Raw genomic sequence first — 27,885 nt, 5'->3', positions numbered from 1 at the left:
TTATACAGAAAAATATCTAAATTATAATTACTACTACATATATCTTGAATATTTATGTATAGTTTAAAAAATAAAAAAAATAAATATAAAAAGGAAAAAATGACCCACATAACATGGACATATTACTGGTTGCCTATACTCTGCTTTAGTTTTACAATTTTAAATTTCTGTAATAACCTAAAAGTGTTGTAAATACATCTTTTGTAAATATATAGATTTTTTTAATATTTAAACGCAAATAAGAATGGATAATAAGAGTATCAATCCAACTAATAATGTGGAAGATGAGTGTAATTTTGTGGAGTGCGAGAATACACCAAAATCACCGCTATCACCAATTTTAAACACCAGTAAATCTTTAAATAAAATTCGTAGAAATAAGAAACATAAACGTAAATCCTGTGATATATTTGATGCTAAAGAAGTATTAAGGACAGCTGGCGATGAAAGTACTTCAAACGCAGAGTTTAGTAATAAATATGATGCTGTTGGGAATTCTAAAGATACACTAAACATATTTAGTCGAATATATGAACTTGAAAAAGCTGAAGAACAGAATCAGAATACTATCAAACTATTAAGTACAAAAGCAACTTTACTAGCTGAAAATACCAAGGTACATCATGATAAAAAACTAGTTCCGCAGCTAGGTTCAATAAGTACTGATATTAATTGTACACATTTGTCTATGAAGGATTGTGTGAAAAGTGATCAAACTAAATTAGATCAACCGAACCTCCTCATCGGTTTTCAGACTTGTACAGGTAAAAAAATTGAGATGTGTAAAGACAAAGTACAGATGCATTCTAAGTTATTCGATGATATCTTATATAATAATGTTCCACATGATAAGAGTAAAAAATTTAATTACTTACGACATAAACCAGCAATGGAAGATAACTCAAGAATAGATGTTGATACTCCATCTAATTTTGGAAATATTGATCAGGGAGTCAAATATGCAGATTCTGATGATAGATCAAAAAGAATCCATGGAGTGGGAAAAGATTCTTTGAAAAATTCATTAATTGAAGATAATAACAGAAATAATTTTAGATCGCCATTAAAAAATACTTGTCATGATGAAGATTTTAGTGATCTTCAAGAATATACCTTGGAAAGTTTGAATCCAATACTGCCTGTACATGTAAAAAAATCTGGTAGTTCTAGACAACTTTTTAAAATTAATTGCGAAAATACCCTTTCTGTACCTTCTGGGAGCTGTTCTATAAATAAAGCGGCTATAAATAAATCAAGTAAAAACATCTTTGCTGGAGAAAACTTTGATGATCTTAAAACAAGTGATTTTCAAGGCTTTAAAGTAGCATCATCTAGTTTAACAACACTTGAAGACACATATAAAGTTACTTGGGGAAAAGATAACATACATCAGCACAAAGATGAAAATTCTAAACATTTTTGTGAAGATAAAAATTATATTAATGCTGAAAATTCTATCTTAAATCATGTTAATATTTTTAAAGATGAAAATTTTGATGGTTTGGGAATAAGAAATTTTAAAGTTAATAATAAAAGTGCCACGTCTGAAACCATTTCTATAAATAAAACGGTGGTAAATAAATCAAGTAATAATATCTTTGGTGGAGAAAACTTTGATGATCTCAAAACAAACAATTTTGAAGGCTTTAAAGTAGCATCGACTAGTTTAGCAGCATTTGAAGACACATATAAAGTTGGTTTGGGAAAAGATAACATATATCAACACAGAGATGAAAATTCAAAATATTTGAGTGCAGATCAAAATGCAATGAATGATGAAAATTGTGTTTCAATTCACGTTAATATATTTAACGGTGAAAATTTTGATGATTTAGGAGTAAGAAATTTTGAAGGATTTAAAGCAGCAACTACATCATTAAAGCAAGCTCAGATCACTGACAATTGTAATGAAGAAAAGAAGTCAATTCATCCAAATCCATTTCCAAATCAAAATATTAAGGCTGCTACACATTTTCCAGAAAGAAGGTCAAATTTTAGAAACATATTTGAAGGGGAGAATTTTGATGACTTAAATATGAATTTAGCTAATATACATAATGTTGCTAGATCTGTTAGTCATTTCAAACCAGCAAATATTGAAAAAGGTGAAAATACATATGAAGCTTTGGAAGGTAAGTTTATATACTTTAAATTGGCAAAAATGATACATATTTGAATAGTTAAACATACAAAGATTTTTTTATAATATTAATAAATTTATTGAAGTTTGTAGACTTATATATATATATATATATATATATATATATATATATATATATATATATATATATATATATATATATATATATATATATATATATATATATATATATATATATATATACTACACAATATTAACTAATAATTATACTAAAAAGTGTTATAATATACAGTACGTCTGTCCGTTCTAAGGCTACGGGGTATCCGTGAGAGGGGAAACGATATTCTCTCGATGTTTTTCGTAAAAAATTAGACGACGCGTCCCATCAATAAAAATTCGACAAATTTGCAAGTAGTCAATAAAATGAGTGGGCGCACTGTATTATTGACATTTTAGTAGGTATTTGACACTGATAGTTGATCGAAAATTTTTTATGTAGACCTTATATAAATTATTGCTATTTTCAATTAAAGAGGAAATAATATGAACAAAATAAAGGATAATTCGTCGATTCTAAAAAAAGAAAGAAAAATCACTGTTCCAGTGTTTCCACGGTCAGTGCCAGTAGTAATATCGCAACTACTACTACTAATGCTACGACTGATCCGCGAGCAATGCTCATACCACTAAAGTCCATCGCGGTTTACACCTCGCATTAGTATATCACTGATTGGCAAATTAGAGGAAACCAAGAATGTTTTTCTCATTTTATCAGCAAAATCGCAAAAAGTCGCAGTGTTTTATTTTACTGTATGAAAGCCCAATGTTTACTAGGTAAAACGTATATAGACAATATGCTGAATTCTTTGAAATGCGCAATTAAATCTCTAAGTATAATAAAAATGTCACAAATTTAATCAAATTTTCTGAACGCCTAACTTTTAGTTGCAAAAAAAATCGTTAGTATAGAGAATATCAAAATAAATAATACGTTTTTGTAGAATACATACCTGCAGCTTGCTGAGCCATTTTCAATCAAAACAATAATATAAACGTAAAAAGAGCACAAGAACAACAACAATTTATAATTTTAAACATAAAATTTAGCCATTTACCTCTTATCTGTGAGAAGTAACAACCATGCCCTAGACACTCAATGGTAATTTTATAGAACTACAAATTTAGTTTCTTCCGCAACGCCAGACGGCGCAAAAGACATTAAAGTACAGGTTTCTAATTTATATTATGAAGATGACATGACAGTCTCTATGTTAACTATTGTCTATGGTCTAGTTTTTGTCTAGTTGACAAAATGTTGGTGATCCGTCAAGTTATTTTTAAATCATTATTTAAATAATTATTAATTCAGATATTCCTGATTTGTCGGAAAGTTCAGTGATTTGTGTTTATAGTTTGTGTTTTTATTAGTTTGTGCATTCTGATACTTACAGTCGACCATCATTTTCGTGTTAGATACTAAACTTTTTAATTAAAGTCATTTTGACATTTTAGAAATAATAATTTATAAACCAAATAAAAAAATAGTTTAATCATAAATAAGTAAGTACATAGTTGGTAATATATAGTATTTTTAGTAAAAGTTAATTAGTAGTCTATAATATTTTTACTAATATTATAATTTAGTTGTTAAATCAAAAAAATAGGCGCTATGTGATCTATTGTTGGTGTTTAAAATGTATGTATTTATAATTTTAATTTTGTTGTAATTATGTTACACTTCTAATGATCTAATAAAACATAAAATGGCAGTAAAAAAGTCTATATATTTATTATTTTATATTTTACAAGGAATAATTTTGCGCTTGAATAACGTTACCGTTTTAATTAGCGTTAATAAGTAACGAAACGCTAAAATTATGTTATGCCAAAACTCTCCATTAGTTTCTTCCGGATCACCAGGTGGATGACGGACCCATTTGTTTTATATCAGTGTCCAATCTATCTCTAGTACGTGACATTAGTCTATGGTAACAACTTTGACGTTTCGTTGAAACAAATGAATGCAACTAAACACACCCATAGCAACGCCATTCATGGCAGAGATGATTTAACTTATCATTTATCTTTTTTTGGGAAATCTTAAACACATTTGCTTTTTCGAATTTCGATCACCTTTTTCATGCTAATACCCCACCGTGGGGCGGAGCGATTTGCGGTGACGTACTCGTCAAGTCGACGTATAAAATATATTGCTGTTTGTTTAAATGTTTTTTGCACGCATTCCTTTCATAGATACAGATCCAGCAGACGAACTGTACATGGCCCTTTAGTGCTAAGAAGTTGAATATCATCTTAGTTGACAAAAATATGAAAAGAAGTTTAATATAAATGTTGCACGGTTTAAAAAGGTGCATATCCTAAAAATATTTTGTTGTCTTGGCGAGTTTCTAATAGCTATGGGAAAAGAATTGTAAATTTTTGCAGCATTAAATTTTACATTTTGTTGAACAAAGGTATAATTACATTTTTCTGATTTTAAATTTTTGTACAGTCTTGTATTATGATTATGATCCTATTGCATTCTAAAAATAGATCTTTGTTATCACTTACAAATAACACTTATTCCATGACATAAATACTAATAATAGTTAGTATATTTTTTGAGACAAATACACCCTTACAGCTATCGTTCAAATGCATTCCATACATAGTTCGTATCATTCTTTTTTGTAGTATCAATATCCTACTAATATCTAAAGAATTTCCTCAAAAGATGTTTATCTCAACACCGGTATCGCAATGAACACCGGTGTCGCAATGAACACCGGTGTCGAGATCAACACCGGTGTCGGTGTCGATGTCGATGGTGCCGTTTGTTTGTTTACAGCTACAAATTTTTGTTTGTTTATGTTTTTTTTTCTATTTGTTTTTGATTAAACAATTTTTTACTTTATAGTTGTTTAAGTATCTGACGCTTCCACTTTATTTTAGTGATTAGTCTGGCAAAAAATTATATTTAAATTTGAAAGCTTTAAGTCGGTGCGCTTTAATAAACGATAAAAACAAGCACCATTATTTTGAACTTATTAATTAAAATTATTTCTTCTTTAATCCGTTTGCCAAACACCGGTGTCGATATCAGAACCGGTGTGGTAGTCAAAACCGATATCGAGATGAACACCGGTGTCCAAACCAACACCGGTGTCGAGATGAACACCGGTGTCGGTGTCAACACCGGTGTCGGTATCAACATCGGTGTCGGTGTAAACACCGGTGTCTGTGTCGACACCGAAACACGGGATAGCCGATATTTGGCCATCGGTGTTAAAACGGTGTTCCGTTGTTTGGAACAGGCCTACCCTTAGCGGCCAGATCCTTCACGAGCCAGTCGATTGATTGCTGAAATCGCTGTACTTTTGTGAGGCTTTTTCTATTAGTCTCTTTAAGTACCGCTTCCCACCATACTAGTGTCTGTCAAAGTAACTTATATTAAAAATTCATTTTTTTCCTAAACATTTGTATTTTAGGTCTTCAACTATTTTCTAGGACTATTATATTGATATGTTTAAACTCATGAAATGTATATTTTTTCAGGAAACAAAGTCAATAATGTTGTGCCTTTGTCGAGGACTAGCAAATTACAAAGTAATAAAAAACCTTTTACATGTCCATATAAACTAAAAAATCTTAGTACAACAATTGAAGTCAGAGAAGACCAGGAACAATTTTTGGGGTTTTACAATACAGAGCAAGATATAAGCGAGAAAATATCAGAGAGCTATTGTGATATTATTAACATTATTAGTAACAAATTTAATAATATTAAAAGAACAAGAAGTAAAAAAAGTTTATTAAACACAAAAAATATAGAAAATTTGGCCAAAATTGTGCGATTAAAATCGGACGAATTATTATCAAAAGCTGATATAAAGGTCAGAAGTGATAAAAATAATAAAAGAAAGTTTTCTGAATTAGAATCAGACCAATATAATCAAGTCAGTGAAAAAAATATTGTTGGTACTCCTATAAATAACAACTCAAAAAGATCTAGGAGAAGACTAGGATGTAATTTTTCTCCAACAATCCTTATAGATCAGTCGGAATATAAAAAGGCTCAACATATCTTTGACGACATCCTGTCCAAACCGACAACGTCAACACCAATGAAACAGAACGAATCGAGTTACAAACCTATAGCATGTGATTTAACTCCTATACAAAATAGTAAACTAGCTTTAAGAAGGGAGTATATGAGTGAAAGTAATTTATCAGATAGTTATCAAACAGCAGTAAAAGACCAAACGTTAGTGAACGAATTCAATTCGAATACTCGCTACAATCTAAATAGACCAACTAATGGAGATGTCTCTGTATGGATAGAAAATTTACTATCAGAGAGAAAAGCGCTAGAAGAAAAGTTAGAAGTTATAAAAGAGAAAGAGAATCTACTAAATAGTCAGAAATATGAGATACAACAAAGTCAAGTCAAAAGAGGTAATACTTTAATTCTCACTAATATCACAGATTAAGTATACTATATGTATACAGATAAAAATCTTGTCCCTAATTCGTGGTACGAAAGTTGTTTTTATGACGATGTGCAAACGAGTCAAATTTCCTGTTCGCAAAAATAAACTCCCGTAAAATAACAATAAACAGCGTAATAGAGAGATATCGCTAAACCGAATAGCGTGCATGGACGTTAATAAGGCCAGATGTTATTTCCTTTACGTGAGGTGGTATTAACTCTCTTCATTTATAGTTATTGGATCGGAAAGAATTCTGTTCGCGTCGCGTCCGCTATTTAAACTTAACCTAACTTTGAATTTAAAACTTTGAAATTGTTTTGTTTACTAGGTATTTTAAAACTAAAGGGCTAAAGTGCTTTATTGTTCAATGTCTGCCAGTGGGTTTAGAGCAACAAGCAACAAATAATTCTCTTAGAAGGGCTAAGTCGTCATCTGCTGTAATCCTAATAAGTCTCTTTATAGGTTCTTTAATATTGGAAGAGGTGGAATCCATATTTTGGGCCATATTTATTTAATTAAAACTAATCCAAGCCACTTAAATATCAAATTACCTAATAAAACTAAAGTAATAATTCAAAACAATTCAAACATAACCTAAAATAAAAGATCTCGCCGGCCGGCCCCGGTTGTCAAATACCCTCACATGCCCATTTAAGCAATTTTTAAACGTTATTTAGAAATAGCGCTTGGTGTAATTGATCCGCAAATTACGTCAGACGGTAACGTTATTAGCGGGCATTGCGTTAAAAATTGACTCGCGCATATAGTAACCATGACTGACCACAGGGGCGCATATACGGGAGGGGTAATGGGGGTAATTACCCCTCCCAGAAAGAAATTTATAAATAAGCTAGAATGTGGTCTAAAATAAAATTGTCACAAAAGAAATTAATAAGAACCATTTAAAATAAAAAATTCAAACCCATCAAAGTTATTTTTTTTTCATAGTCACAATACATTTCAGTAAATTTAATTTAAATGTAGTAAGGGTAAGGCTAGTACTTTACTTAATACTACCACTACCCTTCCCAGAGTCAGTCTCTAGATGCGCCACTGACTGACCATGATAAGGTACGCGTAAATACTGCATGACGCTATTCGGTTTTGCGATATCTCTCTAATAACTGGGCCGCACAGTGGGCAAAAATCCAGAAGTATGTTGCAAAAATTCTTATTTTGTACGATTTTATTCAAATTTGGTAAAAACATTCTATGCCAGTAGGCCGTGAACCCTGTTAGTTTTGGCTGACTTGAGAGTGGTTGGGGGTGGTGGAGGGGATTCATAAAATGGAAAAATCATCTTTTGACTAATACAGCTACCAAAATGCGGTAAGAATATTTTACATTTCACTAAATTTTACGATTTTTGGCAGAGCCAAGATGAAACAGACAAACATTGAGCAATTATTACTCCTCCGCCATATACAGGGTTTGTTTTATATATTGACATCCTCTGTATCTTTTTTATTCGACGTTTTCGAAAAAAGTGTCTTGAATAAAAGTTTAATGGTCTCGAATACATTTTTCAAAACAGTCTTCTTTGCATATACAGGGTGCCTTAGAAATCCTGTGTGTGGCCCAACTTTCTTATTTCAAATTAGTACCCAATTTTTTATTTGATTTTTATTTTCTCCTAAAAATCCTAACTACTTTTTTGTAGCATAGCCTATACCTAATTTGAAATAAGATAGTTGAACCACGCCCAGACTTTTTGAAGCACTTTGTATATGCGAAATAGACTTTTTTGACAAATTTATTCAAAACCACTTTCATTTGAGACAGTTTTCGGAAACGTCAAATAAAAAAGATAAAGGGGGTGTCAATGTATAAAAGAAAACCCTTGTATACTAATCCAATCGAACTTTTATTCAAGATTGTTTGTCATTTAAATAAGTTGGTTCTCTAATAATACCAGACAATATGTGAACAATATTTTATTATTATATTTTAAATAAGTAACAATATTCTGAGAATTAAACAATGACGATTTAGAAAATAACAGAACTTATACCTATTAAAAATATCTAAATTTTATTTTACCACCTACTGTTTACTGATATTTTGTTTTATAACAGCTGAAAGCAATGGTCACGAAGTGCACATTTTTAAATCTGAAAGAAAAATCCATTTCATTTAATTTAAAAAATTATGTACTGTCAAAATTTGTCAATTTGTCAAAAAATGTTATTTGACATTTATGACATATCTCTTCGGAAATCTTGAGAAAAGTTACGTAACTTTATATTTCAAGTTCTTCTCTAGCTCTACCTACTATAACAATTAATTTATGAGAAGTATCCACATAAAGGATGTTACTATATACATACGCATGGAGGCTTACGCTTCCAATAAATTTAATGTTGCGATTTTTTGCGATTTTTTTGACTTAACTTTTCTAAGATAGAATATATGCCACTATCAAAAAAACCTTAAATGATTATGTTCTACTTTGACCTTTACCTAGTTTTAATCCAAAAAATCAAAATAAAAGATACTTTTTTACTTACCTTCACATTAAATTTACCGCAACCGGGAATCTACGTAAAACACGTTATGACAATTTTACAATAATTATTGACAGTAAGCTAAGGTCGTCCGATTCAATTGTTATAATACTGTATCACTTGAATGCAACGCCTACTATTTAAAAAATTGTAGAAAAAAGGCAGTTATTGGACACAAATTAACTGAAAATGTAGGTTTTGCGCAAAATTCGTTTTACAGCCCCTCGAAAGAGACTCCGAATATGTTTTTTTGTTAGTTTTATGTGGTTTCCTCTTAACTAATATGTTTCCAATCTAATGTTATTGCCATAAATGCTAACTGTGGATGTTATTTTTTGCAACTTAGTTTGGACATATTGCCTACTGTGTGCCGGTCAGGCGCTGTGCACAATTTTAGAGGCCATAAGTGGGCGTGCTATGTGCGCAAACTAGTCACCTAACTAGTGCCCGATTCCGAAAATTGGAACCACGAATAACAATAAAGAAAAAACAAAGATTATAATCTGTATAATCTGTGCTAATATAGTATACAGGGTGGCCCATTGGTGCGAGAAAGTCCAATATCGTCGTTGTTGTCGAAGATATGGAAAAAAGTTCTATGCAGTTGTTGCATGATGGTGCCTATCCTAAAAATATTTTGTTGTATACAGGATGAACCAAACCAAAAAAAGTTATGATAAAGTTTTACGTTTTTTTTTCTACATTGTACCGCCCATTTTTCTGTAGATAATTGGATTTAGCATAAAATTCTGTATACCGGGTGCGTCTCAAAAGTGGTTCACCCCTATAACTTTTTTATTTTTTCAGATAAAAAAACGAGATTTGGTATGTTAGTATATGGCATAAATTAGGATTGATTAACGTATTCAATTGTTTTCGGTCACTTCCTGTTTCACCGGAAATGACTACAACTTTTGATTTTTAAATGGCACCCTCGGTATTTTTTTACATTATTGGATAGAAAATGACACTCTGAATAACTGCTGACATATATTTGATCGTCTAATGTTTTCAGTGTCTTGTCCTGGCCAGTTAAAAGATGCCCAAATCGTATTTTTTATCATATCTCAATTTTTTCAAATGGAATGAGGGTGGATCATTAGCATCATAATTAATTTGATACCACACACTTGGTATTTCGAGTCAAATTGTCGTCATGAACCGTTACAATTTCAAATAAACCATATGCGAAAATGTCAAAAGTTGACATATGATATGTCATTCTATTCAGAGTGTCATTTTCTGCCGAATAAAGTTGTATGTATGTACAACTGTAGTTGTATGTATGTACATACCGAGGGTGCCATTTAAAAACCAAAAGTTGTACTAATTTCCGGTGAAACCGGAAGTGACCGAAAACAATTGAGTATGTCAATCAATCCTAATTTATGTCATATACTAACATACCAAATCTCGTTGTTTTATCTGAAAAAAATAAAAAAGTTATAGGGGTGAACCACTTTAGAGACGCACCCGGTATAGTACACTATTTTTATTTGAAGCACTATGCGGTGTTGCCATTCTATTTCTAATTTACTAAAAACGCTATATCCGAAAAGTGGTTAAAAACTGGAATGAACATAACTTTATTAATACTTAGCTATATTTTCCTAAACACCAAGGATAACAGAATAAATCCGAAAGAAAATGTAAAACATCCTATACAGTATACAGGGTATTTTTTTGAAGTCAACAAAATTGGAACATTTAAAATGCCATATCTCTATTCTTTTGAAGGCCACACTCTGTATATTATTTTTCGTTTAGATGCCGAATTAAAATATTTTTTGTATTTAAAGGATTCGCTGTTTTATATTACATATGGGGTTTTCAACGATAAAATATCTAAGATCATATTGTCAAGGTGTATGTAGAGCTAAACTGTATTACTGGTTGCATAACTGCATTACTGCTACATAACCGCAACGTGCATTGAGGAACCTGGCGAATTCGCCAGAAAATAAAAGAAAATTGCAGAATTCTTTAGAACGTTCCAGAAACACTCGCCAGGGGGTTTTATAAAGGCCCGCGCTTTGGTAGTTGACAGTTTTTTGAAGTTTAAATATACCGCGTTTGAATTATTACGAATCGGACAATTTGGCGAAGGAGTTTTATAAGTAGTTAAATATGTGTTATTAGTTAGTTATTGTGTGTATAAAGTGAGAAAATAAATCGTTAAGTATTTTATCGTGAGTTTAAATTAGTGGGCCCACGGAATCCGTAACAATATTAAGGTGCGTACAGACCTAACGAGACGAGCGCGAGACATTCCAAATTTGCTAAACGAATACGGGTCTCGCTAGCGTCTCGCCAGACAACACAACGTCTCGTTGCTATCCGTTTTCTGACGGTTCTTTGTCGATTTAAACCGGTCTTCCGATAACGGTTTTTTGATATCACTACCAAAACCGGTCTCCCGGTACCGGTTTTGTCAAAGACCATATCGATAGGTATACCGGAGGACCGAACATGCCTATATAAACCACCTGTATAATTTTTTTTCATATCTTCGACAACGACGACGATATTGGACTCCCTCGCACTAATGGGCCACCTTGTATATTTTAATCTTAGAGTTTAATTATAAGTATATATTTTAAACAATGGCTTTTTCAGAAATACTGTAAAACCCGGTATATTATACAGCTCAAAACTAAATAAACCCAGAAAGTTATCATTAAAAGATGTTATAGGTAATGAATGGATTGAAGAAATGGACGGAGGCCTTATAAATCAAGTTAACCCTCAAAACGCTCATTTAGTTCATTTTGTTTTAGATAAAAGGTAATTAAATTAGCAATTCTTTTATATTATTGTTACAGAATTTCGGGAATTGCTGTCAATGAAATGATAAAATTGAATAAAGTTTGTTTTGTTCATTGTAGTCTTTGAATAAAAAGATTAAGGAAGGAGTATAACTACAATCCATGCATGGTCTGTATTCATGCATGGTGGGCGGAAAAAGGACTCTAGGGTGGGGATCCTTGACAGTTCTGTTTGACGATTCATTTAACACATTTGAATTTGATTTGAAATTTTGTAGATTTGTCAGTCTTTACTGAGCTTCTTTTATGTTATTTATTCTACTATGATAGTTGTATAAAGGTAGTAAATCTAGATGGAAATTGCAGAAGAAATGGCAGGTCTCGGTCAAAAATGAATGAAATAATATAATAACTTTTCGCCAGTAAGTGACTATATAATATACATACTTGTAGTAAACCAATCATTTATGAAATTCACTTAAATTAATTAATTATATATTTTTTCTTGCATTTTTGCTTTTATTTACTACTTGTCAAAGATTAGATGTTAAAGAATTTAGATACATAAACTATATCTTTCCGGATTACCGAAGTTCTAATGTACGTCAATTTGACTTACCTGCTTCAGTAGCGTGTCGGATGTTTGTGTTAATAAATAATTATTATAACTGATCTATTTTTATTAGAATTATGTATTTTATAACAATTTTAATAACTACCAACATTTATTCACAAAGCAAAATAAAAAAACAAATTATTGAGTCTACCCCACGTCTGCCCTACATCATAGTTTTACAGTTTTTATATAAAATTAGAACGGCACTGATCAACCGGAATTTAAGTCGGCCATATTTGAGTCCCATCACGGTGGATCTAAGATTTTTGATATGCTCCTTCCTTAATCTTTTATTCAAAGATTTATATATTCACCATCTATATTTATGTCTTCCATAATTGAAATTTACTTTTTTCTGGCGGCAAAAGGTCCTGTTTATATTGACGTTAGACGTTAGCTACAAAACACTATAATAACAACGTAGGAAGAACTGGCAAAAAAATATTTATTGTTGTTGTACTCCTCTGCTTGACAGGCTCGAGAGAATATATTCATATTTTCAGAATTTCTCATCAAAGAACACAGGATGGCGCTATTATAGTCTCGAATACGGATAATCGAGTTGGCGTCTCCGAAATCGAACATAGTTTTAAAATTCTTGAAGGCGTGGATCCAAATCTTATTCCGAATGGCTGGATTAAAAATCATTTCAAATGGATTGTATGGAAACTCGCAAGTTATGAAAGAACGTGTAAAAAGTTTGAGGGTTGCCTTAATTTAGAAAATATAATTCAACAGCTAAAATACAGGTAGATTTATGTTTAATTATTTAGCTCCTAAAAGTTTAATTCTATCGTTTTCTGTTAGGTACGACATGGAAATTGATAGAGTGAAGAGATCAGCTTTAAGGAAAATTTTTGAAAAGGACGATTGCCCCAAAAAGACTATGGTATTGTGTGTATCCAAAATTGTAAAGGTAAGGTAAAATGTACTTTTACATATTAAAAAAAATCTGTCAATATTATACTTCAAAATAAAAACACTAAATCACCACAAAACAACAAAACACTTTTACTTTTACACTGGATGCGCTTTTCGCTAACCATGTTAGCATCATCAGCAGATGATTATAAACTAAAATACAATCTACAAGTTGAGCGTTTATATACTCGCTCAGTGGGCACCGAGTGGGCGTGGCAAGATCTAGCCAACCGAGTCAGAGCCCACCGAGCGTAACAGTTAAATTTCCGCCACTAGAGTAGTAGGAACAAAGAACTTGAAGGAATTGGGCCGTTGTCTCTGTTCATACTATCTTTACATTTATTACTTCTGATGCTTTCATATGCATCTAATTGCCTGTAATTTGAGACTTCTTTAATTAATTTTAAATTATTAATATCTATACAATGTTCTTTATCAACAATATGTTCGGCAACGCAAGATTTATCTTATCTGAGCTAAATGTTCTTTAAATCTAGTTAATATTGATCTCTCTAGTTTGCCCAACATATTTCTGATTTTACAACAATCTTTACAAGAAATTTCATAAATACCCAACCTTTCCAGTGGCGGTGTTTTATCCTTTGGATTACCTAATAATTGTTGTAATTTATTATTAGCGCTATACACAAGTTTATAATTGACATTCTTAAAAATTCCTTTTAGACCACGGGATAACTCTGTATCAAACGGTATTGAAAAATATTTTGACGTATCTTTCTCCACCTGAAAAGTCGAATTTTCAGAAATCATTAACCTATACCTACGTTTTCTAATTATTTTATCAACTATTGAAGGAGAATATCCATTACACTCAGCTACATTCCTAATGTAATCTCTTTCTATTTCATATCTTTCGCTGGAAAGTGGAAAACTAAGTAATCTATGAACTAAGAAATTTAAACTAGCCATTTTATGTTCAACACTATGATATGATTCATTAGGAATATATCTGCGTTTAGTGGTATTTTTCCTATAGATATCAAATTCCAGGCAATTATTATTATTTCTAGTAACTAATACATCTAGAAATGGTAATATGTCGTTGTTCTCAATTTCATGCGTAAATTTAGTGGAAGGAAAACGATTATTTAACTTAGAAATAAAATTATCTATGGTGTCTGAATGTGTGTCAAAAACAGCAAAAATATCATCCACATACCTAAACCATACTCTTGGAAAATACTCAAACTGATTCTTAGCCTCCACCTCAAACCTGCTCATGAATAAATTAGCCAAAAATGGAGACAATGGATTACCCATTGCTGTACCTTCCCGCTGTTCAAAAAAGTTGTTATTAAATTGAAAACAATTTTGTTTCATACATAACGATGTAAGCTCAATTTATTCAATCACAATTTTGTTGTCGAGACCATTTGCGTTCAGTAATTCCTTCAAGTAGCCTAAAGTATGTGGAATTGGAACACTTGGGAACAACGAAGACATGGTTAGCGAAACGCGCGTCCAGTGTAAAAGTAAAAGTGTTTTGGTGTATTATATTTTGCTCTGTAACGCCAAAGGTTCCAACCCTCAACTGTAATTTTATACTTATACCGCATGATCGAAAAAAATGGCGTTAAAAACGGATGGGGATGACAGCAGAAGATAATTTTGGCGAGGTCAATTTCTTGACATCGTTTACTAAAAATTGATATAAAAATTAACCCTAATTATAGAAATTGTATCTCTTGAGTTTAAATATCTTTGTTTTTACTTAATATAAAAATAATACACAAAACCTTCCTAAGCCCAACTGGCAGCAAGCGCCATTAAAAAATTGAGTACGGGCTAAGTAAATGACGTCTAGGGCTTAAACTCGCTAAAATTTTCATAGATTGTCGTCCCCAGCCGTTTTTGACGCCGTTTTTTCTATCGTGTTGTAGATTATTCTTTAATCGTTACTTTAATTATAATATTATAAGTATTTTTTTAGAATAATGACACATATGAGTTAGAACTAACTGACGGCTGGTATCCTATAAGAACTGTTATAGATAAACCTTTAAGTGACCAAGTAGTAAAAAATAAAATTCGTTTAGGTGTGAAATTAATAACATCTGGTGCTGAACTTGTGAACTGCGAAGGATGTTTTCCTCTAGAGGTGTGGATTAATTATATTATTTATTGTTTTAAACGTGAATGAATTTTAATTTTAGGCACCAGACACTACATTCTTAAAAATAAATTATAACTCTACCAGAAGAGCTATTTGGTGGGCACAATTGGGTTATCAGAAAAATGCTACACCTTTTCCTATACCAATATCTAGTATTAATTTTGAGGGAGGTAGAGTTGGATGTGTCCGTTGCACCATTTTTAGAGTATATCCTGTAACATATTTGGAAAAAAATAATAATAGACATGGTAAGAGCTAATTATAATGTTTATAGAGCTATATATGAACTTCAGATACTAAACGAGTCTTATTCAAAGAATAGATTAAATATTTATATTATTATTAAATTACATATTTCGTTAAAATTAACGCTTATTTTAAAAGTGATTTTAATGACGTCATTTACCTAGGCGTTTGCTAAGTGCTATGACGAATAGCAAAATGATTCAAAAATATTAATATTTCAATAGGGATATTTCGTATTTACTGATTTTCCCATCAGTCATTTTACAAATACCCGGATTAGTTTGAGTCATTTTCAAGTTTCAAGGTGCCCGGTAGCGTAGAGATACAACTCTCGTCTACCAATCTAATGGTTGTCAGTTCGAATCATACAGCCGGCATTTCATCAGCCGACTATTTTCAATAAAATAAAAATAGTTTGGGTACCTAGGTCGACTCAGCCTGAAATGAGTACTTGGGATTCACAATCCTGAGGTAATAATAGACAGTTGAAGCGTAGTGCTAGCCACATTACCTTCCTTGTATACCGAACGGCTCTAGTATGGCAAGCTGTACCTTTGTTACTCCCAAGGCGTTAAACGCCGTATACGGGAGCATATAATGTAGGTACTGTTTAGCGCGTGTAAATGTATTTTTAATTAACTATTTTTTATTTGCCCATCTGGTAATCTAGTTTGGAGTGTGTCAGGTGGCCAAGTAAGACTGCACGCCAGCTACATCTCAGAAACTACTTATATATAAGTATTATATATTATTTATTATATATATTGTATAACTTTGTTATAAGTAAATCGGCCAAGAGAAATCGCTAGAAATTATTTTCAAGTTCGAAAAATGTCCGCTAGGAAATTTGTATTTTTTATATAGCATATTTTGCTCTATTTCATACAATAATGTGGTAAGGGGAAAATTAAACTTGCTTTTATTAAAATAAGGATAACTCCGGTTTAGGTTAGCCGATTTAAACAAACTAGGCTTGTTTAAAAGAGCTTTTCTTTCTTAATAATCTCTAGTATAAAGTACCTCTTCACCTGCATATTTTTGAGAAAATCCTGTTGACTATTTAGTTGCAAAAGTGAAAACAATACTTATTTTTTATTGATTAGCCGTGTAACAGTTAAATTTCATCGCTACGACCTCTGTGTGCGAGCTCATAAATTATCGCAAATAACTATCATTTTTGCATCATGTTTACTATAATTTTATTGTTAAATATTATTTTATTTAAATTTTACGATTATGCGACCCGACATACACCGCGATTTTATACAGCTACAGCTCCACAATATTGTCACTGGCCCAGCATTAGAATTTTTGTCCACCTCTATATCTTTGATCATCACCTCCGTCATTTGTCACTGTCAGATCAAATCAGATGTTTTTGGATTTATTTATCCTTTGTTTTGGTTATTGTAATTTTATAATTATCAGATAAAATTTCGTAGTTAAATTCGTTATTTGTGAGTGGGACTAGTCAAGATATATAGTTCTCTATCTATATCCTGGAGGGAGATTTCCGGTTGAAATCTGATTTTGTGAAGGAAATCGAATCCTTGCATCACTTCTTGTGTATCCATCGTCAGAATATCGTCGTGAAGAACTGGCTGCTGTTTCGTGAAGCATTCCCTGTTGGTGAATAGCAGGTCTTCGTAAAGAAGGATTAAGGCTTCCGAAACACATTTGGTCAGAGACGTGGTTGGATTTTGATGATTTTATGGACCGCCGACCAATTTCCGCAATGGGATTAAAATAGCCTAATTTTCCGACCGATATTCCGATTCCACTTGCCCAAGAAGTCCCCGAATTAGTGATGGGCAAAACTGTTATTTTTAGATAAGAGTTGAAACTGTTATAGTTATTTATAAAAAACAGCTTAAAATAACAGCTTAAAAATAACAGGTTTCTTTATTTTATTGCTAAATATCTGAAAGAGTATGAGGCGGTCACCGCCAGGCGTACTAACGCAGTTGCAAGTTGCAACAATGACGTGCTCGGTGGTAGTATTTCCAGGGTGTCATAACATTTCTAAATATCGATTGTTATCTAAAAATACCTCTCTAAAAACGGGGGGTTGTTTACAAATAAGCGCTGTTTACAAACTGCGATATAAAAAAGCCAAAATGCCGCCACTCGTCTATATCTATAAATTCCGATCTACCTACGCCCTACCCTCGATCCGCGTAGATTCTGAATTGCGTAGCAGTGTACAGGGTGCATCTCAGTCGACGGGCGAGAAGCTCTTAATTATGATTTTACCATATGCGGCCAAAAATAGCAATATAAGAAAATGTAGTAGTATATTCTTCATAAGTAAACCAACTACACACTAGAGTTCGAATTAATTTTACACTTAAACTAGCATGTACAGTTTGACAAATATAGGAAGAGACTTGGGGATAGCACCGGTCGCGCATTAATGATAGAGAGAGAACGCATTCGGCGGAAGAGATGCAAAAGTTACGCTACGAAAAATCTGATTGAAGCAAATTTGTGGGATTTCCATTGCGCATCGGGGGGCGTCTCTTATTTTATATTTCTCACGTATCTAGCTATACTTGAAAGTTAAGTTGTACCCGCGACTTCGTTCGCGTCGAATTATTAATTTATAATGGTGATGATAAAGCAAAGCAAGAATTTCCATTAACATACAAACTGGATAAAATTTTCTCACATTTGCCAAAAAATATGCTTTAAACGTCGAGCAGTTTAAGCAAAATCGTGGTTAATCAATTACTCAACTTTTAGAATACCCTGTATTATTTTTAAAAAATTCAAAATAAAACAAAATAAATTATGCGTGTCCAATCGTTTTCCCGAAAGACTAACCGTTTTTAAATAATAAATATTGTAATATTTGAGGGGGCGTTTTCACCCTCTTGGAATTTGAGATTCGAGAAACCCCTCCTTATCGCACCTCTACACCCCACAGTCAATCCGTTTGCCAAAAATCAGCTTTAAAGGTCAAGCAGTTTAAGCAGAATCATGATTACTCAGTGGTCATATTTTATGAAACACCCTGTATATATTTTGTAAAAATCTCAAAATATGTAAAACAACAAAATAAAATATACGTGTTTAAGAGTTTTTTCGAAAAACTCACCAGTTTTTAAATAAAAAATATTCTAATATTTGAGGGTGGTTTCACCCCCTTAGAATTTGAGTTTCGAAAAATCCCTTCTTATCGAACATCTACACCCTAAAGTCAATCCGTTTTCCAAAAATCAGCTTTAAAGGTCAAGCAGTTTAAGCAGAATCATGATTACTCAGTGGCCATATTTTATGAAACACCCTGTATATATTTTGTAAAAATCTCAAAATATGTAAAACAACAAAATAAAATATACGTGTTTAAGAGTTTTTTCGAAAAACTCACTAAATCAATGACCAGATTTTTCAAAACACCCTGTATACATTTTTAAAAAATCTTAAAATATTATTATGAAAATTTTTCAGAATAAATAAATACTTAAATATTGAAACTTAATAACAAAGTACTGAAACATACAGCGCCATATCTCGACCTCCGCCCGTTATGCTCGTAACAGGTTGAAAAACAATATGTATCTAAAACAACTGATGCGTTATTCTCCAACCTGTTTCAAGCCTCCATCGACCGATGCAGCAGCGTTACTTTCCCACTCCGATTATCTCGAACGCCGTTCTGTTATGCTCGTAACAGGTAAAAAAACAACATAGCTAAAACAACTGATGCGTTATTCTCCAACCCGTTGCGAGCCTCCATCGACAATCGACCGATGCAGCAGCGCTCCTTTCCCACTCCTGTTATCTCGACCACCAGGCGTTATGCCCGCAACTGTTTCAAAAAGCTGCTTCTTTTATATCCTATTATTTTTAAGCTGTTGCCCAACACGACGCGCCGCGCCGTAGCGCATACCCCACTCCGTTGTCCGTTGCATCTCGCCGCCTGTATCGATGGTTGTCGAAATAATAGGTTTTCCATCCATACTAGTTGTTTTTTGGAATTGCTTCGAGCAGCATCGAATTTCGTGGCGGTGCAGAGCGCCGACTTCGTTTCACGAACAGTCGATCTCTGCGTGTCGTTATTTTATATCTGTTATTTTTTAAAAGTAGTAACGGTTGCGTTATGTTATTTCTAAATAATTGTTATAAAATAACAGATAGTTAAATAACAACCCATCACTACCCGAATAGTTCCAAGGTATGCTGTAATTCTTCTGCCTATTCTAAGTCAATGCTCAACTGATTTTTTATTCGTATTGTTGACTGGTTTTCGACTTTTCGATTAGTTGAGTGTTATCTTTCTTAAATCTTATTTGGTTGTTCGTAATTGTAGAGCAAAAAAGACCGATCCAGACCGTAGTGCACAGAACAGTCCAGAGTTACATCCTGTTGCCCGTGTAGAGGTACCCGTTGGATATCATAAACCCTCGTTGAGGTAAAGTTCAGATTTGAATAGTCCTTCTTATTACCTTTATTAACTCCTACACGTTGTGCTAGTCCTTGTTCTATAATTGAGGCTCTTTTCTAAGACAACCAATATTATTTAGGGTTTTTATGTTCACCTTTTGAAGTCCTACACCTGCCTGTACATTTGCTGAAGGTCTTCAGTGACAGTACCCCGAGCTGCTGTACACCGCCGTAGCAACCCAGTAGCTATACGCCGTAGCTCAGCCGAAGGAAGTTTTCAATCACATCGAGTATAGTAAGACTGTACAATTTTAGTTTAGATTTAGTTTGATATTTGTAATCCACCTAGGATATTGTACTTAGTTTAAGTAAGGGGGATTATGACGTCATACTTTTAGTTAGTTTTCTTTATTTAAATTTTATTCTACTTTTCAACGTTTATTCATTTCCATTTCTTTAAATGTTAACTTTTAATATTTTAATAAATTGCTTAAATATTTTTAGTAGTATTATTTACAGTCTAGTCTCATAGTTAAGTTAGAGTCACTTAAGTTAGAGTCAACGAGTTATAGCATATTTGAAGTTTATGGTAGTTGCACTCAACAGTTCGAGGTTAGTGTTGAAGTCTACTTAATAGTTACATCTTTATTGCCGAGTTCATAGAGTATAATCTCGTGGCGCCCTTTTATTATATCTTTGAACCCCGACCACCCGGCTGTTAAAATTAAAAAGCTAGTGGCCTCTATGCAACTCATTACCGATTAAGTAAACTTGTGTTTTATTGAACTTCAAATTAGAAAGGGCGTGGCAGCCGACTATTTGATTACAAGTGACCGCGGCTTCATAAGAATATATTGGTTACAAAACTACAACTAAATAGTCAGCCAACTAAAATTGCTTGTCAGCGTATAGCCTAATCGCGCCACTCTTCATCCGAAAATTTTCTCAACGGAGAAAGGTCGTACGATAACGGACGTTTTGACAAGTTTCATCTAACCTTAATAAAAAATATAATAGTACAAGAGCTATCACCGTCGGTCTTTTGATATGCTCTCCTGTGCTCTCCTGACCAAAGTGCGCATTGTTTGGCTGCCGGTAGACTACTGCGCATCACATCTCTACAGAATTATCCCATTTTAGTGTAGTATTTTAAATTTCAATCTGGAGGGCTATAGGATGGCACTTAGCTAATACCTAGGCATATTAGTATTTGTTTAAATTTGCAAAATTAGAACGGCACTGATAAAGCGGAATTTAAGTCGGCCATATTTGAGGCCCATCGCGGTGGACCTAAGATTTTTGATATGCTCCTTCCTTAGTCTTCTTATTCAAAGGGTATGTTAGTATATGAGATAAATTAGGATTGATTGACGTATATTGTTTTTGGTTACTACCTGTTTCACCGGAAATAACTACAACTTTTGATTTTTAAATGGCACCCTCGGTATATTTCTACTTTATTCGATAGAAAATAACACTCTGCATAGAATGACATAGCATATGTCAACTTTTGACATTTTCGCATATGGTTTATTTGAAATTGTAACATGAGGTTCATAACGACAATTTGACTCGAAATACCAAGTGTGTACCAAATTATTCGTAAAAAAATGCTTTTTCCAAATATGCTACTGAGCCACCATTTGAAAAAATTGAGATATGATTAAAAATACGATTTGGGCATGTTTTAACCGGCCAGGACAAGACACAAATAACATTAGATTATCAAATCTATTTTTCCAAGGCTCCTTGATTAAAAATTAGTGTTTCTAACACAGCCATGGCACTCTATATTGAAATTTAAAATACGATTTTTTTAAAGCGAAAATGTCAACAGTTGACATATGATATGTAATTCTATTCAGAGTGTAATTTTCTATCGAATAAAGTAGAAATATACCGAGGGTGCCATTTAAAAATCAAAAGTTGTAGCCATTTCCCGTGAAAAACAATTGAATACATCAATCAATCCAAATTTATGTCATATACTAACATACCAAATCTCGTTTTTTTTATCTGAAAAAGTAAAGAAGTTATAGGGGTGAACCACTTTCGAGACGCACCCGGTATACTAAAATAATTCTTTCAGTGCGTAGAAATCAAAGAGCTGAAGAGTTATGTGATCATAATTTTGAAAGCAACAGATTGAAAGAAATAGAGAAAATTAACAATAGAAAACAAAATTCAAGTCGAAATAATTTAAGTGTACAAATTAATAATAAATTATTAAAAGATATAAGAAACATTAAAGAACCCGATGTATTATATGAAATTTGTAAAAATGCAGAGGCTGAAGATTTACAGGTAAAAATACAATTCACTATTTATGAATTTTTAATATAAATACCTTAAAAGGATTTATCAACAGAGCAACAGGACCTTTTGAATGACTATGTTAAGAAAAAAATCGCCGTTGAACAGCACGAAGCACTAAAACAAATGAATGATATCCACAAATTAATCCCCAACAGATCGACCACGGCCGTTTTAAAAATTAAAATTTTGGATACCTCATGTACTTCCAATAAGAGTTACGATTTGCATATTTGGAACCCCCAAGAAAGTCATTTTTTGGAACTAAAGGAAGGGAATATAATAACAGTATACAATGTTTCTTGTAGGTAAGTAAAATATATTTAAAAAAGCAGATATGTACAGGGTGGGTCAAATTCGACGCTTTTAAATGGAAACAAAAAATTAAAAAAAAATTATACTTAAACCATTAAATTCTACGTAAAAGGTGCGTTGGAAATGTTTTCATAGAAATACAAAATTTTCCATAGCAAAAAAGTTACAACGATTTGTTAAAAATGCACATTTTTGAAAACACCCCGTAACTCCGAAACGGTAACAGATATCGATATGCGGTTTTCACCGTCTTGTTTTTGATCAAAATTGAGCTCCAGACACCGATATTAGTTTTCGTCTATAGTCTGTCCAACGAGAAGATCCTTGACAGTGATAGATGTGTCTGTCATTTTAATTTCAAAGTAGTTTATTTTATTTTACAAAGAAATAAGTTGGTACAACTGGAACGCATAGCAGGAAATATTTAAAATTTGATTGACAAGATGACACATGTACGTTGATGAGATTTATAGCAATGATGTGTCCACAGCACATTATAAAAAAATAATTGTATTTAAGATAATTATAAAATAAAATATTAAAAATGCAATAAATAAAATATGTTTTGAACGTGTATCTTTTTTTACCGTTGAGTATTTTACTCTATATCCTTTAATTTTTATTAAATTAACAAAAGTTTTAACACAGCCACCTAGATTTTTTCAAATAATAAAGATCTACTGACACGAAATAATAAAAATTAAAATCACAGAACACACTAAAGAAGAACGCTAACTCCCATGCATTTTTTAGTTTCAAAACGGTTTCAAATTTGTAAAGAAATCTGTAATCTGTATATTGAAGTGGCGCCATCTAGCCACCCAGGAAAGTAACAAATGTGGCGGCAAATTTAAATAGATGCAATTTATTTTTAAGCAAGACGTATTGACTTGTTCGCCAGTTAGAGCCAATCAGATTTCTACAAAATAATGTGTAGTCATCTGATTGGTTGACAAACAAGTCAAATGGTAAAAAACAAGGATTTATATATAAAGGTTAAACCAGGTTAAACTATTGTAAAGTGTTAAATGGTTTGCTTATATCATTTTATGTGCATAAAAACCTACAATAAATAATTTATTTTAATTTACACAAAAATTATACCATGAAACATTTTACAAACAAATAAAACAACAGATTAAAAAGTATAATATTTATTATAGTACCAGATTTAAGAACACATAACAAATATCGTTGGAATACAAGAGAAAGTGACGTCCATTAGAAACAATGTTTTATTTATGTGTATTTTTTACATATGGACTTGAACAATTGTGTAATATCATATTGTGAAGTTTATGTACAAAAATATGGAGTTGATCAATTTTTTTTGTAAAAATATATGGCGTTGTAAATATTACATTGTTAAAAAATAAAATTCACGAACATTTGGACTTGGTTAGGTTACCTCACCTCGCTTTCTCGGATTATTAAATAAAATTGTTAGATAAATCAAAAACCTTTAACTTAAACCTTACCTTTAATAGAGATCTTAAAAATCAAACACAAAACAAAGTTCAAAAAAATTCAAAAATACAAAATCACGATTTTAAAATGAAGATTGCAAAAAACACAGCCAAACAACCAGCAAACAGCGAAACGCACATCTCCGTTCAATTGCAAAACACAACTGAAGAAGAAGGAGGAAGCCGGAAACGGAAAACTGATTTGACATACAGAACAATGACAGAACATAATTAATAGGCCTATTTAGGCAACTATAAAAACAATTTTGTACGCAATTGTTAGGCAACAAGAAAAATTAAAATAAAAATACGCCATCTAGCGCCCCAGGAAATTACTACCCCAAAAAAAGATCGTTCAAGGTCGTATATCTGAGTTGACTGGCCCTGATTAAAATATCTAGGAAAATCTTTGTCTGAAGGGTAGGCAACCTTAATAATATTTTGAAGATATATGAATTCCCCATTGAACACCCGAATAATATACTGGCTGTTCCATTTAAAATAAAGGAATAACTTGCTTTTAAAAGTGACCTATGTTCCATATTAATTTTGTCCCACCCTGTATAACTTCGGGTCAAATTTTATAATTTAGATTAGCATACATTAGTTACTGTAATTAAATATCAGGCTATATAGGGTAAATTAAGATTTAGGTAGCAGTATTACTTATTTTTAGCTGCAGAATATGTTGCCAAAGTTTCCGGAATACAGTTAACGTTATAACAGTTGTAAAATAACACATGCTTAAACAGTGATCCGTCTCTATTTATAACTCAGTAATTTATTTATTACTTAATTAATTATGTATTATATTTTTTCAGCTCTAAATGGGGTTTAACTACGTCTCATAGCACACAATTTCTAAGGGAACCAAAAATGGAAAATAATACGTATACGCCCTTTGAAAGAAAGGTAACGCGTATTAGAGATCTACAAAAGTTTCAGTCTCTTTTGTCAAACTTTAATGAATTTGATACTGTGGGATTACCTATCATGAAGACAGTCAATAATAGTCAAGAATTATGGATAGCAGATAGTGATAAAAAGTAAATCACGTTTTAATGAAAAAATACGAAGGGGTCAGAAGCAAAAGCGAATAAGTGACATTTTGGGCGAAAATGAACTAAGATTCGTGTTCTACGAGTTCGAAGCTGTTTAATGCGAAAATTACGTAGGTGAAAAAATACTTAGCGCCATCTTTTATTTTTTTTGTTGAAATTATACAGGATTTTCAATACGCCTCAAACTTGTGAGGCTGTTTTCTCAGAATTAACATTTTGCTACTTAGACCGTTTAGCTTCTAAGCCCTTCATATTAAGCCGCGTCCAAGCTACTCGAACAAATCGTTCGCGAACATATATAATTCACACTATATACTCGTAGCAGCAGGTCGTAAACGACGGCACAGCCCATCGCATCGGTCCCGAGGACTGAGGTGCGGGGAAGAATGCGACAACCAGTTTGTTCTATAGATCTAGGATGCGTTTAGGTAGTCGCTGTTTTTTCGAGTGCAAGCATTTTATTAAATAAATTAACCGGTAAACAGTTTAAGAACTTTTGTCGTTGAAGAATCAATATTTAGCAGGCGGAGGGTTACAGGGGTCTTTTGGTAGATTATTCGTTATAGTGTATTTTTAAGACCTGTATTCATTTTCAGTCGATTCTACCAGGTGTTTCTCAAAATGGGCTCACTTTTTTATTTTTTCAGATAATACAACGAAATTTGGTTTGAAAGTATATGACATAAATTGGGATTGATTGACGTATTCAATTACCTTCGGTCGCTTCCTGTTTCACCAGAAATGACTACAACTTTGTATTTTTAGCTTGTAACCTAAGTACTTTTTTATTTTATTTGATAGAAAATGAGATTCTGAATAGAATGACATACCATACGTCAATTTTAGACAATTCCAATTAAATAAAAATAGCATTTTAAATTTCAATCTAGAGTGCCAAGAGACTGAGTTAAAACTATTAATTTGTAATCAAAGAACTTTGGAAACGTGTAATTTGATCGTGTAATTTTTTTTCGTATCCTTTCATAGCCGCTTAAAAGATGCCCAAATCGTATTTTTAATGATAACTCAAATTTTTCAAATGGTACGAGGCTGGCTCAGCATATTTGGAAAAAGCATTTTTTACGAATAATTTGGTACCACATACTTGGTATTTGGAGTAAAATTGTCGTAACGTTTATTTATGGCCATTTTTAAATTGAAAATGTCAAAAGTTGACATATAATATATCATTCTATTTAGAATGTCATTTTCTATCATATACGGTAAAAAAATACCGAGGGTACCATTTAAATCAAAAGTTGTTGTCATTTCCGGTGAAATAGGTAGTGACCGAAAATGAATGAAAACGTCGATCAATTCTGATTTATGTCCTATACTAACATACCAAATCTCGTTTTTTATCTAAAAAAATTAAAAAAGTTATAGAAGTATATTTATTTCTAAAAATGTAATGGTAAAATTTCATTTCCGGTGTCAAACTTTTAATTTCAGAATCCCATAATAATTCCGGTTCTTAATAAAAATAATCATAAAGGTCTTTATTAACAAAAATGAAATTATATGGACGAAGTCTAGCTGCATAGCTATTCACACTCAACCCACAATAAAATTAAAATTATAAAATCTTTTCTTTGTGTAAACAAATTAGTTGTAAATGTTTTCCAGATCCCAGTCAATAACTGCGTCTCCCATTGTCGAATACTCGGTAAAAAATAAAAATCACAGATGGACGCCCGAAATTAAATAAGACCCTTCCAAGTGTCCGGTACAATGTCCGCCGAAATGCACGCCGTTCGCTCCTTTTGATTTACCGACACCCGTCGGAAAACAACGCGCGCGCTCCAGCATAGGCAGACGCACGCTCTGGCGTACAAGCTAGCCGTTCGGCGCTCCGCGCTCCTTAATAGGCCTAGGCTAGCTGTACTTGTTGGCTTTATTATTTATAAATCTACCTATCTCACAATTTTCACTTAGTATCTGTTTAATTATATATGTTCGCGAACATTTTGTTCGAGTAGCTTGGACGCGGCTTTAAATTGTTACATTTCAACTATTTTTAATGAAATTTTAGTTTACTCCGCGTAAAAATCTTTGAACCGCCTGACAAAATACTCCTCCTTGATAAAGTTGAGGTAGGGCGACCTATTTCCTTATGTAATTTAACGTTTGAAAGTATCTGTGATAAATATGCATATGCTATAGGAGATTTTCATACCACAGTTTCAAGATATCCACAATCAAAATATCTACAAGATGAGCTGAATGAACTGGAGAACATCTTAAAAACAACGGTTGGTATTAACCCTTCGACTAAGAATATTATTCTTGAGGGAACCTGTAAATAAAATTGTATTTTTTAGGATTTAAAATCAATAGTCGAAATATGCAAATCAAGAATATGTAATATAATAGGGCCAACCGCAGAAAAATTAAACAGTGACATAGATGAAATGGCTTGCTCTCAAATGACGGCAACCGATTTTGTACTTTTGCAATGCGTTGATAATCTTATTTAAGATATTTTATATATTTTATAAACATAATTGTAAAGTTGTTTGTTTCTTGCTCCTTGTTATATTAAAAATTTGTGAAATATATATTTTATT

General features: G+C 32.3%; 1 protein-coding gene across 2 annotated transcripts; it reads left to right on the top strand.

Annotated features, from left to right (window-relative positions):
* The first annotated feature begins 184 nt into the window (after positions 1–184).
* On the top strand, positions 185–27,885 carry LOC115880908 (breast cancer type 2 susceptibility protein homolog). 2 transcript variants are annotated; one of them, XM_030898236.1, is made up of 11 exons: positions 6,360–6,556; positions 11,712–11,879; positions 12,980–13,225; positions 13,284–13,392; positions 15,349–15,516; positions 15,572–15,779; positions 22,253–22,467; positions 22,519–22,784; positions 25,079–25,303; positions 27,351–27,570; positions 27,640–27,885. In XM_030898236.1, the coding sequence occupies exons 2-11, from the start codon at positions 11,809–11,811 to the stop codon at positions 27,793–27,795; spliced, it is 1,884 nt and encodes a 627-aa protein (XP_030754096.1). In that variant the 5' UTR covers positions 6,360–6,556; positions 11,712–11,808; the 3' UTR covers positions 27,796–27,885. The 2 variants fall into 2 exon arrangements, 1 of the variants encoding a protein (XP_030754096.1); XR_004049957.1 differs by lacking the exons at positions 13,284–13,392; positions 15,349–15,516; positions 15,572–15,779; ... (3 more) ...; positions 27,351–27,570; positions 27,640–27,885 and adding an exon at positions 185–2,132 and having other exon boundaries at positions 5,657–6,556; positions 12,980–13,013.

This window comes from Sitophilus oryzae, unplaced genomic scaffold (assembly GCF_002938485.1).
Source record: "Sitophilus oryzae breed Bouriz unplaced genomic scaffold, Soryzae_2.0 scaffold_1660_pilon_pilon, whole genome shotgun sequence".
NCBI classification, from domain to species: domain Eukaryota; kingdom Metazoa; phylum Arthropoda; class Insecta; order Coleoptera; family Curculionidae; genus Sitophilus; species Sitophilus oryzae.
This window is presented reverse-complemented; position numbering and strand designations above follow the sequence as displayed.

Coding starts and splice junctions, on each gene's coding strand:
- LOC115880908 (XM_030898236.1), top strand. CDS start 11,809: ATGGACGGAGGCCTTATAAATCAAGTTAACCCTCAAAACGCTCATTTA. Junction 15,780..22,252: donor AAAAAATAATAATAGACATG/GTAAGAGCTAAT, acceptor TAATTCTTTCAG/TGCGTAGAAATCAAAGAGCT. Junction 22,785..25,078: donor GTATACAATGTTTCTTGTAG/GTAAGTAAAATA, acceptor ATATTTTTTCAG/CTCTAAATGGGGTTTAACTA.